The sequence below is a fragment of the Schistocerca gregaria genome, chromosome 1 (genome assembly GCF_023897955.1).
Source record: "Schistocerca gregaria isolate iqSchGreg1 chromosome 1, iqSchGreg1.2, whole genome shotgun sequence".
NCBI lineage: Eukaryota > Metazoa > Arthropoda > Insecta > Orthoptera > Acrididae > Schistocerca > Schistocerca gregaria.
In genome coordinates this window covers 503,290,255-503,305,956 of record NC_064920.1, presented here as the reverse complement: position 1 = coordinate 503,305,956, position 15,702 = coordinate 503,290,255, and the positions used below count along the sequence as shown (strand labels likewise).

At 40.1% G+C, this 15,702-nt stretch overlaps 2 protein-coding genes across 10 annotated transcripts in view; one reads left to right on the top strand and one right to left on the bottom strand.

Annotated features, from left to right (window-relative positions):
- Nucleotides 1-1,204, top strand: part of LOC126354214 (zinc finger CCHC-type and RNA-binding motif-containing protein 1-like) — a 93,622-nt gene extending 92,418 nt beyond the window's left edge. For all 4 annotated transcript variants that reach the window (XM_050003693.1, XM_050003684.1, XM_050003703.1 and 1 more), the window contains one exon: nucleotides 829-1,204. In XM_050003693.1, coding sequence (XP_049859650.1) covers nucleotides 829-942 — 114 coding nt within the window. In that variant the 3' untranslated portion in view covers nucleotides 943-1,204. The remainder of the gene's footprint in view (nucleotides 1-828) is intronic.
- Nucleotides 1,179-15,702, bottom strand: part of LOC126354139 (neurofibromin) — a 447,919-nt gene continuing 433,395 nt past the window's right edge. For 5 of the 6 annotated variants that reach the window (XM_050003542.1, XM_050003568.1, XM_050003586.1 and 2 more), the window contains one exon: nucleotides 1,179-1,913. In XM_050003542.1, coding sequence (XP_049859499.1) covers nucleotides 1,777-1,913 — 137 coding nt within the window. In that variant the 3' untranslated portion in view covers nucleotides 1,179-1,776. The remainder of the gene's footprint in view (nucleotides 1,914-15,702) is intronic. The other variant, XM_050003577.1, reaches the window with a different exon arrangement.

Genomic DNA, 15,702 nt, shown 5'->3' with positions numbered 1-15,702 from the left:
TGAAAGGCATTTTAATGAAAGATGAGATACAAAAAGACAAAGATAAAAAGAAAAAGCATGAAAAGGAAGAAAGAGAAGTGGCAGAGGATGAAATATACCTGAGAACATAAGAGAGATCTTTTTGAAAATTCCTGGGCATTCCAACTGCAGTGCATAGAATATAAGTGGCTTGCTTGTGATTCTTAGGGCCCTGGATTCCATATTCTCAGTGATGATGAAATCATTCAGAGTGTGAGAGAAGAAATTGATAGTCAGTAGCAGCCTGGATGAAGCAGCAGCCTAAGTGTGACCATATACAGCTGCTCACTATCAAGCAGATGCAAGGCTTGGCTGCACGAAAACAATGGAATACAGCAAAACAATGGACTGTGACCGACCTCTCAAGAATTGACACTGTACTTAAGTATTTTACAAAACCTAAAATGAAATTGGTTTGTAGTCATGAAATTAATATTACAATAGTATGTATACATAAATTTAGTTTTAAGAAACGATTAGTTTTTACAGTTTACTCAATTATACAGATTGGGTCTGGTCCTGAGTCATCCAGATAATAGTTCTACTGTAGTCCATGAACATGGCATGTGTCAGATAATATAATCAGTAATTTTTGCCTTCACTTATACAAACATGAGCATCTCTTCATAACTAAGACTCTAAACTGTAGAGAATTGGAGACTCTTTTCATTCTAATTAGCAAAATCATAATCAACTCTGCCAGTTCTGAAGTTTTTAAATTTGGCAATAATGAAAGGCATTGTGTGTATTTCTATGTACAATATTTATTGTCAGCCTCAGTTAATTACATACAATCAATATTTGTACCAGCAAAGAAAAATGATTCAAGAAGATAATTCCACAATTCCGACTGAGACTACAGCTCGCCGAAAGAGGATAAAGCCTAGTACCTACTTCAGTGATGAAGAGGATATTAGTGACTGAACACTTAAATCGTTGTTTAGTGAAATAGTCTTACTCTCATCTGTGTATATATAAGTATATATATATTGTTCTTTAATAAAACTGGTGTTTTCTATAGGCTCTGTCCACTGTTTGTGGAACACAATGAATAATTTACAAAATGTACAATAATTTGTGTAGGAATGTTGTAGCAGCATAAACATTGTGACAATTAATTTACAACTAGCACCATATTCATTTCTGTACACTTAACTTTGAAAAAAAAAAAACTGTTTATAAAATGTATATATAATCAGATTTGCAGAAGCCTCTATTGCATTTTGAGGTAAGGCATAATTATAGCCATGTGGAATGGTGTATTAAGACATTATTTACATAATAAAAGCTTTCTGATCAAAAGTATATATCAATTGATAACAGTAAAATAAGCTACTAATAATACACAATAACAAATTTTATACATTAAAAAAAGTTTGTCATGCAAAAGTTCAGTCATTTCTAAAAACAGATCAGTTTTATGAATTTTTCATACTTTGAACCCGTATTAAAAATATCTACATATCCATCTTTCAGGTACAGTTCAGTCAATGTCATTATATATCTGTGAATGACATTTTATCAGTATTTTAATATATTAGGTCTTCAGCACCACATTGAAACAAGCAAGTCTATTTCATGAATTCCTAATATAAAATAAGAATAAACACAAATAACTGCCTACTCTTCCCATCTTTAAAAAGCTGATTCCATTCTAAAATGTGACTAAAGGCAACAGTAATGGATACAACTGCACATTCCTGATGAGATTGCTGATGTATTACTCTTGGATTCTTTCTCCTTCAGAGGCAGCCTGCCTCACTTTGGTGTATCAACAATATTGCCTGATTTGTTGCTCTTGCTAATGCACTTGAAACTGCGCTGTTTAGCAAATGGAGAACGTCCTAATGAATTTCCTGATCCATCAGAACAGGCCCCAACATCTAAGACGGGTTCTGTAATACATAAAAAATTGGTTGAATTTTCATAGCACACAGAATTAATTAAATAGCTCATTTTAGTTGTGAACATATATTACATTGCTATTACAGAAAAACAGTGAATCACATAAGAATATCATTGTGTGTGTGTGCGCGCGCGCACGCGTGCGTGTGTGTGCAGTTAGAAACAAATATATTTACCAGTCCTTCAGTTTTGTGCTTATGTGCTGTAGTTCTCTTAAAATTGTAATCACAGCTACTGTGCACACAAAATACGCACACAACGTGCGCGCACGCGCGCGCCCACACACACACACACACACACACACAAACACACAAATGCAGTAATGGCAATTCCACCATCATTTGTAATATAGAACTCGCTCTTGATTATGCCTATGAAAGCCATTAATTCTCCTGTAAATGGCTGTCTCCTTGACAACATTCTGGTATTTATAACATGTACTTCCTACTGGAGCAAATCATGTTACATTAGTCAACATCTGCATAAAATATTTTTGAGAGATGAAAGAAATGTATAGAGAAGTTCTGTTATATTCCAATCCTTTTCATTTCACTCCACTATTTTGCAGTTGGAAAATTACAATAGCAGAAAAGAGATTAAAAGTTGTAGAGGGCACTTCTTTGAGAAGATGCACGGTAAATTTGCGAGGTGACTCCTGCAATGCCTTCCAAGAATAGGCAGTTTTGATGTCTTCCATGATACCAACACCACCAGTTCTGTTTTCCATGTAGGCTCACTGAATGCTAATTGCACTGGCAATCAGGAGTCCTGCTTGCATGTGTCATCACCAGCTGGAAGGCAGGGCCTCATAGACAATACTGATTAGTGAATTGGACATTTTTTTTTTTTATTTTGCCTGTCTCAGTTGCAGTGACATAAAATTCTTAAGTGCCACAACACGATGTGGCAGGGACCCGACTAATGTCTGAAGTAATGCTGGAGGGAACTGACACCATGAAGTCTGCAGGGCTGTCCGCTAATCCATAAGAATATGAGGACGTGGAGATCTCTTTTTGAACAGCACGCTGCAAGGCATATCAGATATGCTCAACAATTTCAAGTCTGGGGAGTTTGGTGGCTATTGGAAGTGTTTAAACTCAGAGGAGTGTTCCTGATCCACTCCGTTGCAATTCTGGATGTGTGGGGTGTTGCATTCTCCTGCTGGACTTTCCAAAAGTCCGTTGGAATACACACTTGACATGAATGGATGCAGGCGATCAGACAGGATGCTTACGTATGTGTCACTTGCGAGTCATGTCTAGACGTATCAGGGGTCCCATATCACTCCAACTGCACATCCCATACCACTCCAACTGCACACGCTCCACCCCATAACAGAGCTTCCATCAACTTGACAGTCCCCTGCTGACATGCAGGGTCCATGGATTCATGAGGTTGTCTCAACATCTGTACACGCCCATCCACTCGATACAATTTGAAACAAGACTCGTCCAACCAGGCAACATGTTTCCATTCATCAACAGTACAATGTCAGTGTTGACAGACCCAGGTGAGGCATAAAGCTTTGTGTTGTGCAGTCATCAAGGGTACACGAGTGGGCCTTGGGCTCCGAAAGTCCATATTGATGATGTTTTACTGAATGGTTCACATACTGATACTTGTTGATGGCCCAGCACTGAAACCTGCAGCAATCTGTGGAAGGGTTGCTTTTTTGTCATGTTGGACAATTCTCTTTAGTTGTCATTGGTCCCATTCTTGTAGGATCCTTTTGGCCACAGCACTGTTGCAGATTTGATGTTTTACTGGATTCCTGATATTTATGGACACTTGTGAAATGGTTGTACTGGAAAATCTCAACTTCATCACTACCTCGGGTATGCTGTGTTCCATCGCTTGTGCAATGACTACAACACCACATTCAAACTCACTTTAATCTTGATAACTTGCCATTGTCGCAAGCAATAGTAACCTATCTAACAATTGCACCAGACCCTTGTTGTCTTATAAAGGTATTGCCGACTTCAGCGCCATATTCCGTCTGTTTAAGTATCTCGGTATAAGCGTTGCCGACTGCAGCACTGTATCCTGCCTGTTTACATATCCCTGTATTTGAATACGATCCCTATATCAGTTTCTTTGGCGTTTCAATGTATTTTAGGTTGTAGCAGTGATTTCCTGTATATAAGGTAGCAATGCTTGGTAATGCACTGTGCTACAAAAATACAGGGTTGTATAGAGTAGGGTGCACTGTGTTGTCGCCTTCTGGTTTTGTATGTTCGTTTTGGACACTACATTATTTTGTAAAAAAATTGTTGACATCTAGAAAGGTGTCCTGTTGACAACTGTAGGTAATACTTGTCAGTTTGGTAATGTCAGTCAGTAGCAGCAGACACATAGTCTAAGATCAATGAAAGTAGTTGTTGCCCACAGTATACTTTGCTGTGCCTTTTGTCACCATATTGTATGAATAATTACAGTTAATGCAGGGTATAGCTGCAAGCATGTGATTACCTATAATATGGCCATAATACTGTTTGTACACATTGTTGTATGGCATGTACTTTGTAATTTTCAGGTATGTAAGTTGAAAATGGGCACGTCAGCCCGAAACCATTAACCACTACAACTGAATTTTATATAAATGCAACTGACATGGACAAAATAAAAAAAATTATTCAGTTTCCTCAGTACTGGACCTGACCTGACCTATCATCCTGTGACAGTCTGCCTTGAATAAGCAATACTGGTTAGCGCATAACACAAAACACGGGTCCCACACAACCACCAGCTGCTCTGCTGCCCTCAAATAATTATAAAGAAACTTTTTCATAAAATGATTGAGTTTCATATCTAGTGGTTTTATTCTAAAGCTTCATTGTTTTGATGGATATCGTTATCATGATATGAAATTAAGTAACCCAACATATAACATTTGAATGACTTACAATTAAAAAATGTGTTGCTATGAGTATAAGTTAAGTTTGGAGAATTTTAGGTCATAAGTTGCTTCGTACAAAATGTAACTAATATATAGAATTTTTCGAATTTTTCTTTAAACGTGAGAGGAGATTCACATATATCTCCAATCTTGAAGAAATTGATTGTATACAATCCGAGTCACGATGTTTTCCCCCGGTTTCTAGAAGGTATTCCTTAGGTTATTTGGAACAAAAAAATGTAAATAAAGAAATGGGACCAGATTCATAATTAAGAAGCTATAGTAACTGAAAAACTCAGGAAAATGCCAGAAAAAAACTTTTATTGTAGGATTTCACTATCAAATATGCACATAATTATTAATTTAAACAATTCTGTAGCGATCTCTTGCATTGAGAGTGGATGTAAAGGAAATGTTCAAAATTTGCTCCCTGCATTTGAAGGCAAAGATTCGCACGAAAGTGAACTGCGCGAGTAGCATATCGAAGTTTCAAATGCTCATTCCTTATTGATGTTGCAGTATCGAGAATGGATTGTATCAATTCATCTCATGTTTCCACCTTAACTTCGTACACTATAACTTTCATCCATCCTAGTCCGCCCCGGTATCTGAGTGGTCAGCATGACGGAATGTCACGCCACAGGGCCCGGGTTCAGTTTCCGGCTGGGTTTGAGATTTTCTGCCCTCAGGGGTGTTGTGTTGTCCTAATCATCATCATCATCATCATCATCTCATCTCCATCAACACCCAAGTTGCCAAAGTGGCATCAAGTCAAAAGACTTGCACCAGGCAAATGGTCTACCTGATGGGAGGCCCTAGCCACACGACATTTCATTTCACTTCATCTACCCCCAAGTGTGATAATCTAAGGATGTTAAATCTGGGGATCTAGCAGGCCAGTTGATAGGACCCAAGTGACCTGTCCATCGATGTGGGAATTGCTGATTAAGATAAGCTGTTACCACATGGTGGAAGCATGCAGGTGTCCCGTCATGTTGGATGTACATGTGCCGCCTTGTTTCCAGAGGAACATCTTCAAGAAGCTGCGGTAAGTTTTCTCGTAAAAAGTTAGTGTACATCTGACCATTTAAATTTCCCGGGAAAATATACAGCCCCAGTAACTGATCACATACAACACCACACCAGACATTTATAATGAATCTGCATTGAGATACTATTGTGGCATGGGGATTTCCATCTGCCCAGACATGCATGTTGTTGATGACATCTCTTGTAAAGGTTACCCCATCACAGAACAGTATGAAGCGATACAGCTGACAGTTTCCATTTAACCAGTTACAAAAGTGCAAACGGTTGGCTCAGTCATGTGGCTCTGAATGGTGAACTTTCTGCACGTGAAAAGAATACAGTCTATTCTCATGAAGAATCCTACATACCATAGGTTGTGAAACGTTCAATTGGGTAGCTAGGCATCTTGTACTTGAATGAGGACTGCACTCTACTGAATTAAGAAAACTTGTACAGCATGGCAAAGTGTACTGCATACAGGAGACAATAACAGTAAACAGTGTCTGCAGTATCAACAATGTGGTTGTTATGCAAACGTATCACTGGTTGCACCTGTCTAAGACTGAATGTGTGTCCTGTGAACACAAGTGAAACACTCCATACACCGTGGCATGTTTCAGAACTCTGCTGTAGCTCCTTAATTATGGATTTGATCGCATTACTGTATTTACATCTTTTCTTCCAAATAATCTAAGAAATAACCTCCAGCAACCAGGGGAAAGCCTCGTGACTCACCCTGTATATAGCACTCACTTCCACTCTTGCACTCAAATGACGTAGTATGAATGATATGTTCGCAATATTCCTCATATCTCATAGAAGATTTGAGAATTCAGAAAGAGTTTTTGACAAATGACAGCTCGCAAAGGGGAGATTATTTTGCCGTATCATTAATATGTGAAATTTCCTTATCCACCACAATATAAGTAAGTAACTGTAGATTTTGTCTATGGAGTAATGTGATTTCCTTGGGGCTATTGATAATTGATAGGTGGTAAAGCAAGAATTGCTCGGGATCTGCAACATGTAAGTGAAGAAATTACACATTTATTTTTATACTGAAAATGAATTTTTTCATAAACTATTGACCAGTCTTGTCCTCAGCTGCTAGTTTAATGATACGATTTGAGAAATCTGAAAAAAATCACACTGAACAGTGCACCATCTTTTTGTTTCCATACCTGCACAAAGCAAAGAACTTAAATGTCACCTCAAATGTCTTTCAATTTGTCAAAGATACTGATAATCGACTTCACCTTGACAGTTACTCTACAGGATTCTGCAACTCAACAGAGTTATCTCAGTTTCGGAGCTATGAAGTCGTTTTATTGTCTCAACAAGAACTTATATTATGATTCCAAAAAGGAGCATATTTATATTTAAAAAAATACAGTTGATTCCTTTTATAAGCTGCTTGGAACTGGTCATCAATATGAAAACAAATTTTATCTTTAACATATCAAAAGATATGTCAAATGAAAAGTTCACGATATCACTCTGAATAGGAATACCTGCATCCGATCATCCTGATTTAGGTTTTCTGTGATTTCCCTACATCGCTTCAGGCAAATGCTGGGATAGTTCCTGTGAAAGGGCACGGCTGATTTCCTTGTCTTTTCTACCCTAATTTGAGCTTGTGCTTCATCTCTAATGACCTCATTGTCCATAGGATGTTAAACACTAATCTCCTCCTCCTGAATAGCTATAGCAAGAAAAAGAAATTGGAAATTTGTGGTAAGTTCCTGTGAGATCAAACTGCTGAGGTCGTTAGTCTCTAGGCTTATACACTATTTAAATTAACTTACACTAAGAACAACACACACACCCACACCCAAGGGAGGAATTGAACGCCTGACAGGGGGGAGCTGAGCAAACTGTGGCAAGGCACCTCAGACCACACAGCTACCCCACGCGGCGAAGAAAAAGGTGGTAAACTATGTGCTACATATTGTTTTCATATTTTGCTGTTACAAGGGCAATTACATAGTTCTGCTAGGAGTGTGAGTAGTGAACACTGCAATAGGGCAACTAGGTTGTTGTTGTGAAATGTCGTGTATTATTCAAAGCAAGGCATCACAGACCAATATGTCAGTCTGTTGCAGGATCTTATGGCATAATACCTAACTCAAATGCTATAATGTGCCTGGAGGAAAACAAATTACTTTCAGAGAACCAGAAAAGATCCAAGAAAAACCACTCTTTATTCATTCATATATGATTTCTTGCAAGCAGTAGACACAAGTAAACAGGTAGCTTCCATCTTACACATTTTTGAATACAAGCCAAGATACATTCAAATGGAATATCTTTGCAGATATGTGATTGGTTTGTTGAATGTTTTACTGTTTAATAGGATACACTATTTTATAGTGGACTGTAAATGTTGAACAGAAATGAAAGTAAAGTTGGGTGTGCCCAAGCAAGTGTAATAGGATCTTGAATGTTCTCAATGTACATAAACATTTTATCAAAAATAGCAGCAGCACTATAATATTGTTCACTGATGATCCTGTTTCATACTGGAAAGTATCATCACCAGGTGATTGTGAGGACATACAGAAATACTTGTACAAAATTAATTTTGTGTCACAAATGACAATTTTCTTTAAATGTGGATACATGAAAAATATTCTTCTTTTCTTCTTCTACCTTCAAGTGTTAGGAATATTTCTATTGTTAGGTTCTCTGTTGTCTGTGGTTAATTGTTAATTGGTCTCTCCAGCTATTTTTTGGTCTGCTAACCGGGCTTTTCCCATTTGGTCAATAACTGATTACTATTTTAATTCATTCTTGTGACATGATCTCCCTATTTATTTATATACTCCTTGATATGTTCAGTTATGTTTTTAACTCTTAGTTCTTATCTGACTGTTATACTTCTCTTTTTCATATCATACAGTCTATAGCCAAGCATTCTTTTTAAAAAACACAATAAATTAACAATAATGCATATAACTAAGAAAAAGAACTTGATAACATCCTATTACAGTATTATTGGTGAACACCTTGAACACATCACATAGTGTAAGTATCTAGGAGTAATACTGACAAGCGCATTGAAATGGGATTAATGTGTAGAAGCAGTGTTCGTGTAGACAAATGGAGGCCCTGCATCCGTAAAAAAAATTACAATCGAGATGCTAGTGCGACCAGATTCGGAGTACGGGTCCCGTGCTTGGAATCCTTGTCAAGCAGGGATGACATTAGACACTGAGTGGATTCAGAGATATGCTAGTAGAATTATAACAAGGTGGTACAACCCCTATGAAAGTGTAACAGGAAATGCTCGGGGAACTCAAATGGGGGATCTCTGGAAAAAAGACAATGTAATTCTAGTGAATCACTTTTTGGGTAAATTTAGAGAACCTGCAGTCAAAGAAGACAAAGTGGTCATTCTGCTGCTACACCATGTATCTCATGTGGAGATAATGAGAACAGGATGAGAAAGATTAGGGCGTATGCAGAGGAATATAGACAGTCATTTTTATCTTGCTCTATCAGCAACTGAAATAGTACAGGGAAACACTAATATATTATTGGTACGAGATACCCTTTGCCATGCTTGCGAGTATGTATTTGTGGTTTGTGAGTATGTATTCATGCATAGTCCTGCCAATGGTGATGAGTGTGAAGAAGTAAATCTGCATCAGAAGAATTTTCAACACATGCAACGGACGACATACAGGGTATTTGCAGCACTGTCTTGCCACATGAACGAAGCAGTCCACTACAACTGATATGTATGTGTGTGAACACCTGCCGTTGAAAAACTTGTGGAAAATGATCCAGACACAAATCAAAGACAAACATGCTGTGAAAACAGTCACATTTCTGAGTGTTGCATTTTACATTTTTATGCCTTATAACCATACTACCTGTAGAGTACTTAAGGTAACAAGCGGACTGACCGTGGCTCATTACCATCCATAAGCAGAATTCTGTTGGTGGAACCTTCACATGCCTTCTACCATACTGTCATCTGTGATAGCAATTTTGTTCTCAGAAGAGGCATAACTTAGATACAATACAAACACAAATGTTGCTATTGGGCAAAAGATAATCCCCATGATACAATCCAAACTAATTTAGATTGAAAGTGTGTTGTGGAAATATTCGTGATCACTTTATTATTGTGTTGCAATGACGCTGATAGCAATGTGGATCACAAGGTTTGTCAGTTACACCACCACCACCACCACCAACAACAACAACAACAACAACAACAGTCTGCTCCATTGGCTTACTCCAAGAGCAGTGCTCCAGACAGTGGGCAAAACACTTGCTCCTTGTAGGGTCATCTGGCCCATCCAGTGTCTCCTGAGCAGTACAGTGAAGCGCAAACAGATTTTTGTAGTTACATGCTGGACGTTATTACATTAAAGTCCAGCCACATCACTGATGGTGAGTCTTGCCCAAGCCATGAAATTCCTATAGATTATTGTGTAGGCTGAATTCACACATGCTATTTACTGACTACTATGCCTGGACTTTATTCTGTGCATTATACTTGTACTTTGTGTAAATTGTTCTTTTTGTTCAGTAAAAGTAATGTGCACATCACAACAGTGGTGAGTCTTGCCTAACACATGAGCTTGCCATAGGTTATTGTGCTGGTCAAATTCACGCATGCTGTTTACTGACGACGAGGCCTGGATTTGGTACTGTACTTTGTGTTAACTATTGTTCCTTTTGTTCAATGAAAGTGACATGCACATCGCAACAGTGGTGAAGAGACTCTTGATTTCTCTGTGCTACGAAGTGAACCTAACAAAACCAAACTTCTGAAATCTCAAGAGCAGTGGAACTAACATCATCTTCAACAACAAATCAAAAGTTTGCAGTTAAAGATGAGGGACACCAAATACCCACGTGATAGTAACATACTTCTTCCTGCAGTGATGGCAGATTCATCTCTGGCAACACCTGTGGTTTCACCATTCCCATAATTTCAGAGTGGTACTTGTAACTGGGAAATGTAACTGCTCTGTCTACAACATCGTTTGATCTCCTTCCTAGGGAAACTATCCTGATCTTCAGAAGAAATTGCTCTTTCTGTCTTGGTTGTCTCAAAACAAAATGAATTTTCTTAGAAAACTAAACCCCCTGAGTGATCCCAATAAGTTCTCATTCTCCAGGATCTGTGACAAGCTTTCAGAGTTTTTTAGTCTCTTAGGAGAATTTGAAACTTTGTGCAATTCCGTGAACTTCATCCAAAGACAGATCCAAAAACTGTAATATATGAATGCTTTGTCAGATTCACAAGTATGCGCAACGCAGAAACTCCACTTCACCCTGTGATGCCACTCTTGTGCTGAGAGGCAGATTCAGTTGTTCCTCCCCAGTGCCCTACCTTGACTGCAAGGGATGTTGAGATGGAGGAACCTCAACCCATGACATCTGAGGTAGAACTCTCCTATTCACTTCCCAGCCATCACAAATTGGGCCAATTCCAATCCATCTAGAGGGAAAATCTTTTTCTGCCAACAACAGCAAAGTGACAGAGATAACAAGGTTTGTCAGATCGCACTACTGGCGGCTCTCTACTCAGCTGACTTCATCAAGAGTGGCACTCCAAGCAGTGGATCCACCTGCTGACTGCATGTAGGGTAACATGGTGCCAACCGGTGGTCACTAGGGCAGAGTAAGACACAGCATAGCACAAGCAGGTTCAATTGCTTACTCACTAGTTGCTGTTACTTTATGCTCCTGTTTAGTGATGACTATGCCTGTCCTCTGGGCTTGTACTTTTTATAAACTATTCTTGTGCCCGCACCAACATGGTCACATTGAATGACTGAACCAGTGTAATTAACTTTCTTGAGGATACTCTCCATGTATTGCTTGATGGTGTGTCTCCTAGAACTTGACCACTACATATGGCGTATGCATAACTCAGCCCCAATGGATTTCAGTTTGGACATCTTTACGAGATTGTGGACCAGCTATCAACGTTCAGTACTTTGTATGCCTGGCCTTCTGCCCGTAATCGGTTCGATTTCTGTCCTGTTTTACTAGTCTGCCCAACCTATGGCATTCGACATTTGCAATGAGGGGTGGTCACTCAATCCCAAAATGTCTAGACATGGTTTCACCTTGGCTTCGCCATGTGTTCAAGACACTTGCCACAGCACTCCTCAAACACCTGCAACTTGTGCAGCTTCTGAAATGCTTGGTCAAACACAGATAGATCACAGATCTTCCCCATTCTGCATACTGACAGTGTGGCCACTGATACTACATGCACACTGCATGTGTCCAACTAGCAGTGTCATGCCTCGCCAGGTAATGCTGCTATCACCTGGGTATCAATAGTAGGTTGGTGGTCATAATGTTCTGGCTGATCAGTGTATAATGCCTGGGCCACTGCTGAGCATGATTCAGGGATCACCGAGTGGCTCAACCGATCAACGTTGAATTGTTTTCAGGTACACGTTGCTGCTGATGGTAGAGAACTTGGAGCTGCTCATATGATACAGCCACTGTATTTTCCGTAATACTGTAGCATGTAATTTTATAATGACACATTGTAGGAAATGTGCTCTTAGGAACATTTTGTTTTGATCCTAGGAATCATTCAAACATTTAATGTTCCATAGGGCCTGCAGTCCTAGCCAAAGTCAACAAGTGACATTTTAATGAATGTCCAGACTCATTGCTGTGTGATATTAATTTTTATTTCTTTCCTTTTTACTACAGATCTGCTTCAGCCGAAGTGCCATTATTGAGTGACTTGAAATACAATGTGGGGCACAATTATATTCATTATACATTTTCATGTTATTATTAGAACATGGAGCATGGACTGCCATTATGTATATATATTGGCTAGACAGACTGTGACATGACATTGTTGGCTACTGATTTTCACTGTCGTTCTATATTTACTGAAATGAAATGATCGTATGGCATTGTTGGCCTGGAGGCCCCATGCGGGAGAGGTTCGGCCGTACTATTGCAAGTCCTTTATAGTTGACGCCACTTCAGCGGCTTGCGAGTCAATGATGATGAAGAGCACACAACACCCAGTCATCACGAGGCAGAGAAAACACCTGACCCAGCCAGGAATGAAACCCGGGACCCCGTGCGCGGGAAGCAAGAACGCTACCGCAAGACCATGAGTTGCGAACTATATTTGCTGAATTAAGATGGTACTTGATTTGTTATGATGTAATTTGACAATTTTCTGGCTATGATGTCATATGTTTACAAAGTATAAGCATTGTTAAACAGACGATATATACATTATTTGATTGCTCATATATCTATGGTTGCTGTATGTTTGTAGTTGTCTATGTTTGTAGTGACTGTATGTGCTATTAATTTATAGGTGATTATTGGGTAGGTGATTTTTATTTGACATATGTACTTTTGTTAACTCATATTTCTGCTAATTTTTTGTAAATTGTGACATTGGCGTACATATTGTATTGACTCTATGACATATGTTTCAAGAGTGTGTGTGTGTCTATATATATATATATATATATATATATATATATATATATATATATAAAAGACTTACCAAGCGGGAAAGCGCCGGCAGACAGGCACATGAACAAAACACACACACAGAATTACGAGCTTTCGCAACTGGCAGTTGCTTCGTCAGGAAAGAGGGAAGGAGAGGGAAAAATGAAAGGATGTGGGTTTTAAGGGAGAGGGTAAGGAGTCATTCCAATCCCGGGAGCGGAAAGACTTCCCTTAGGGTAAAAAAAGGACAGGTGTACACTCGCACACACACACACATATCCATCCGCACATACACAGACATAAGCAGACATATTTGGCCTTTAAATATGTCTGCTTGTGTCTGTGTATGTGCGGATGGATATGTGTGTGTGTAGGGAAGAGACCGTTTGATATGGAATGGGTGGCAGCTGTCATAATGGAGGCACTGTTGCTTGTTGGTGGGTTTGATGTGGATGGATGTGTGAAGCTGGCCGTTGGGCAGATGGAGGTCAACGTCAAGGAAGTGAAGAAGTTGTGGGTCAGTATGAAGCTGGCTAAGGTGATGAGGAAAAAGGTTTTAGGTAAGGTGGCAGGTGATCGGTGTGAAAGGAAGTGCTCCATTGCACTGAGGCCCTGGACGTGTGGGATATTTGTGTATAGGGAAGTGGCATCAATGGTTACAAGGATGGTTTCCGGGGGTACAGACTGGGTAAGGATTCCAGGTGTTCGAGAAAGTGGTTGGTGTCTTTGATGAAGGATGGGAGACTGCATGTAATGGGTTGAAGGTGTTGATCTATGTAGGCAGAGATACGTTCTGTGGGGGCTTGGTAACCAGCTACAATGGGGCGGCCGGGATGTTTGGGTTTGTGAATTTTAGGAAGTAGGTAGAAGGTAGGATTGCGAGGTGTCGGTGGGGTCAGGAGTTTGATGGAGTCAGGTGAAAGGTTTTGTAGGGGGCCTAAGGTTCTGAGGATTCCTTGAAGCTCCACCTGGACATCAGGAATGGGATTACCTTGGCAAACTTTGTATGTAGAGTTGTCTGAAAGCTGACGCAGTCCCTCAGCCACATATTCCCGACGATCAAGTATCACGGTCGTGGAACCCTTGTCAGCCGGAAGAATGATGATGGACCGGTCAGCTTTCAGATCACAGATAGCCTGGGCTTTGGCTGTGGTGATGTTGGGAGTAGGATTAAGGTTTTTCAAGAAAGATTGAGAGGCAAGGCTGGAAGTGAGAAATTCCTGGAAGATTTGGAGAGGGTCATTTTGAGGAAGAGGAGGTGGGTCCCGCTGTGATGGAGGACGGAACTGTTCCAGGCAGGTTTCAATTTGGATATTGTCTTGGGGAACTCCTATCCCAAATCAAAGTCCTCAATCTTTCCTCTCCCACATCCACACCGGCTGTTCATAGCATCCTCTTACAGGCCAAACGCAAATTAGAACAGCATGCCACCCTCCACCTCAAAAAACTATCCGATCTCCTGGTTTCCCACCTCCGGAAAGGCAACTCACTCACCATCCACAACCTTTCCAACAAACCTTAACCTCCTCTCACTGCACACAGACCCAGTCTCTCCCATCTACTCAATCTCCCACTTCTAGCTCCACTCCCCCCAACACTTCAAAATTCTAGTCAACACAATCTGGAACCACAACACCCCAATTCAGTAGTTAACCTTTCCTCCAAACCTCTCTCCCAATCCGAAACCTCTGTCCTATCCAAAGGCCTCACCTTCAGCCCCACTCCCAGATTCAACCAAACTACCCTTGTCAAAAGATTTACTGTCCTACACTTGTAGTCTCTGCTGGAAATATCACTTTGCCACGAAGAAAAATAATCCTGATCCCACTCCTAATGATCCAACTCCCCAAGACACTATCCAAATTCTTCTCGTTATCCACCAGGCCTCAATCTCAAGTTGCCGCCACTCATACCACCTGTCATTCAACATCATCTTTGCCTCTGCACTTCCGCCTCGACTGACATCTCTGCCCAAACTCTTTGACTTTAATTATGTCTGCTTGTGTCTGTATATGTATGGATGGATGTGTGTGTGTGTGTCTGTGTGTGTGTGTGTGTGTGTGTGTGTGTGTGTGTGTGCGTGTGTGTGTGTGTGCGCGCGCGCGAGAGTATATACCTATCCTTTTTTCCCCCCTAAGGTAAGTCTTTCCGCTCCCGGGATTGGAATGACTCCTTACCCTCTCCCTTAAAACCCACATCCTTTCATCTTTCCCTCTCCTTCCCTCTTTCCTGAAGAAGCAACCGTTGGTTGCGAAAGCTAGAAATTTTGTGTGTGTGTTTGTGTGTTATTTTATTGTGCCTGTCTACCGGCGCTTTCCCGCTTGGTAAGTCTTGGAATCTTTGTTTTGTGGTGGTGCCAAAGTGACACCTCCTGCTGACAG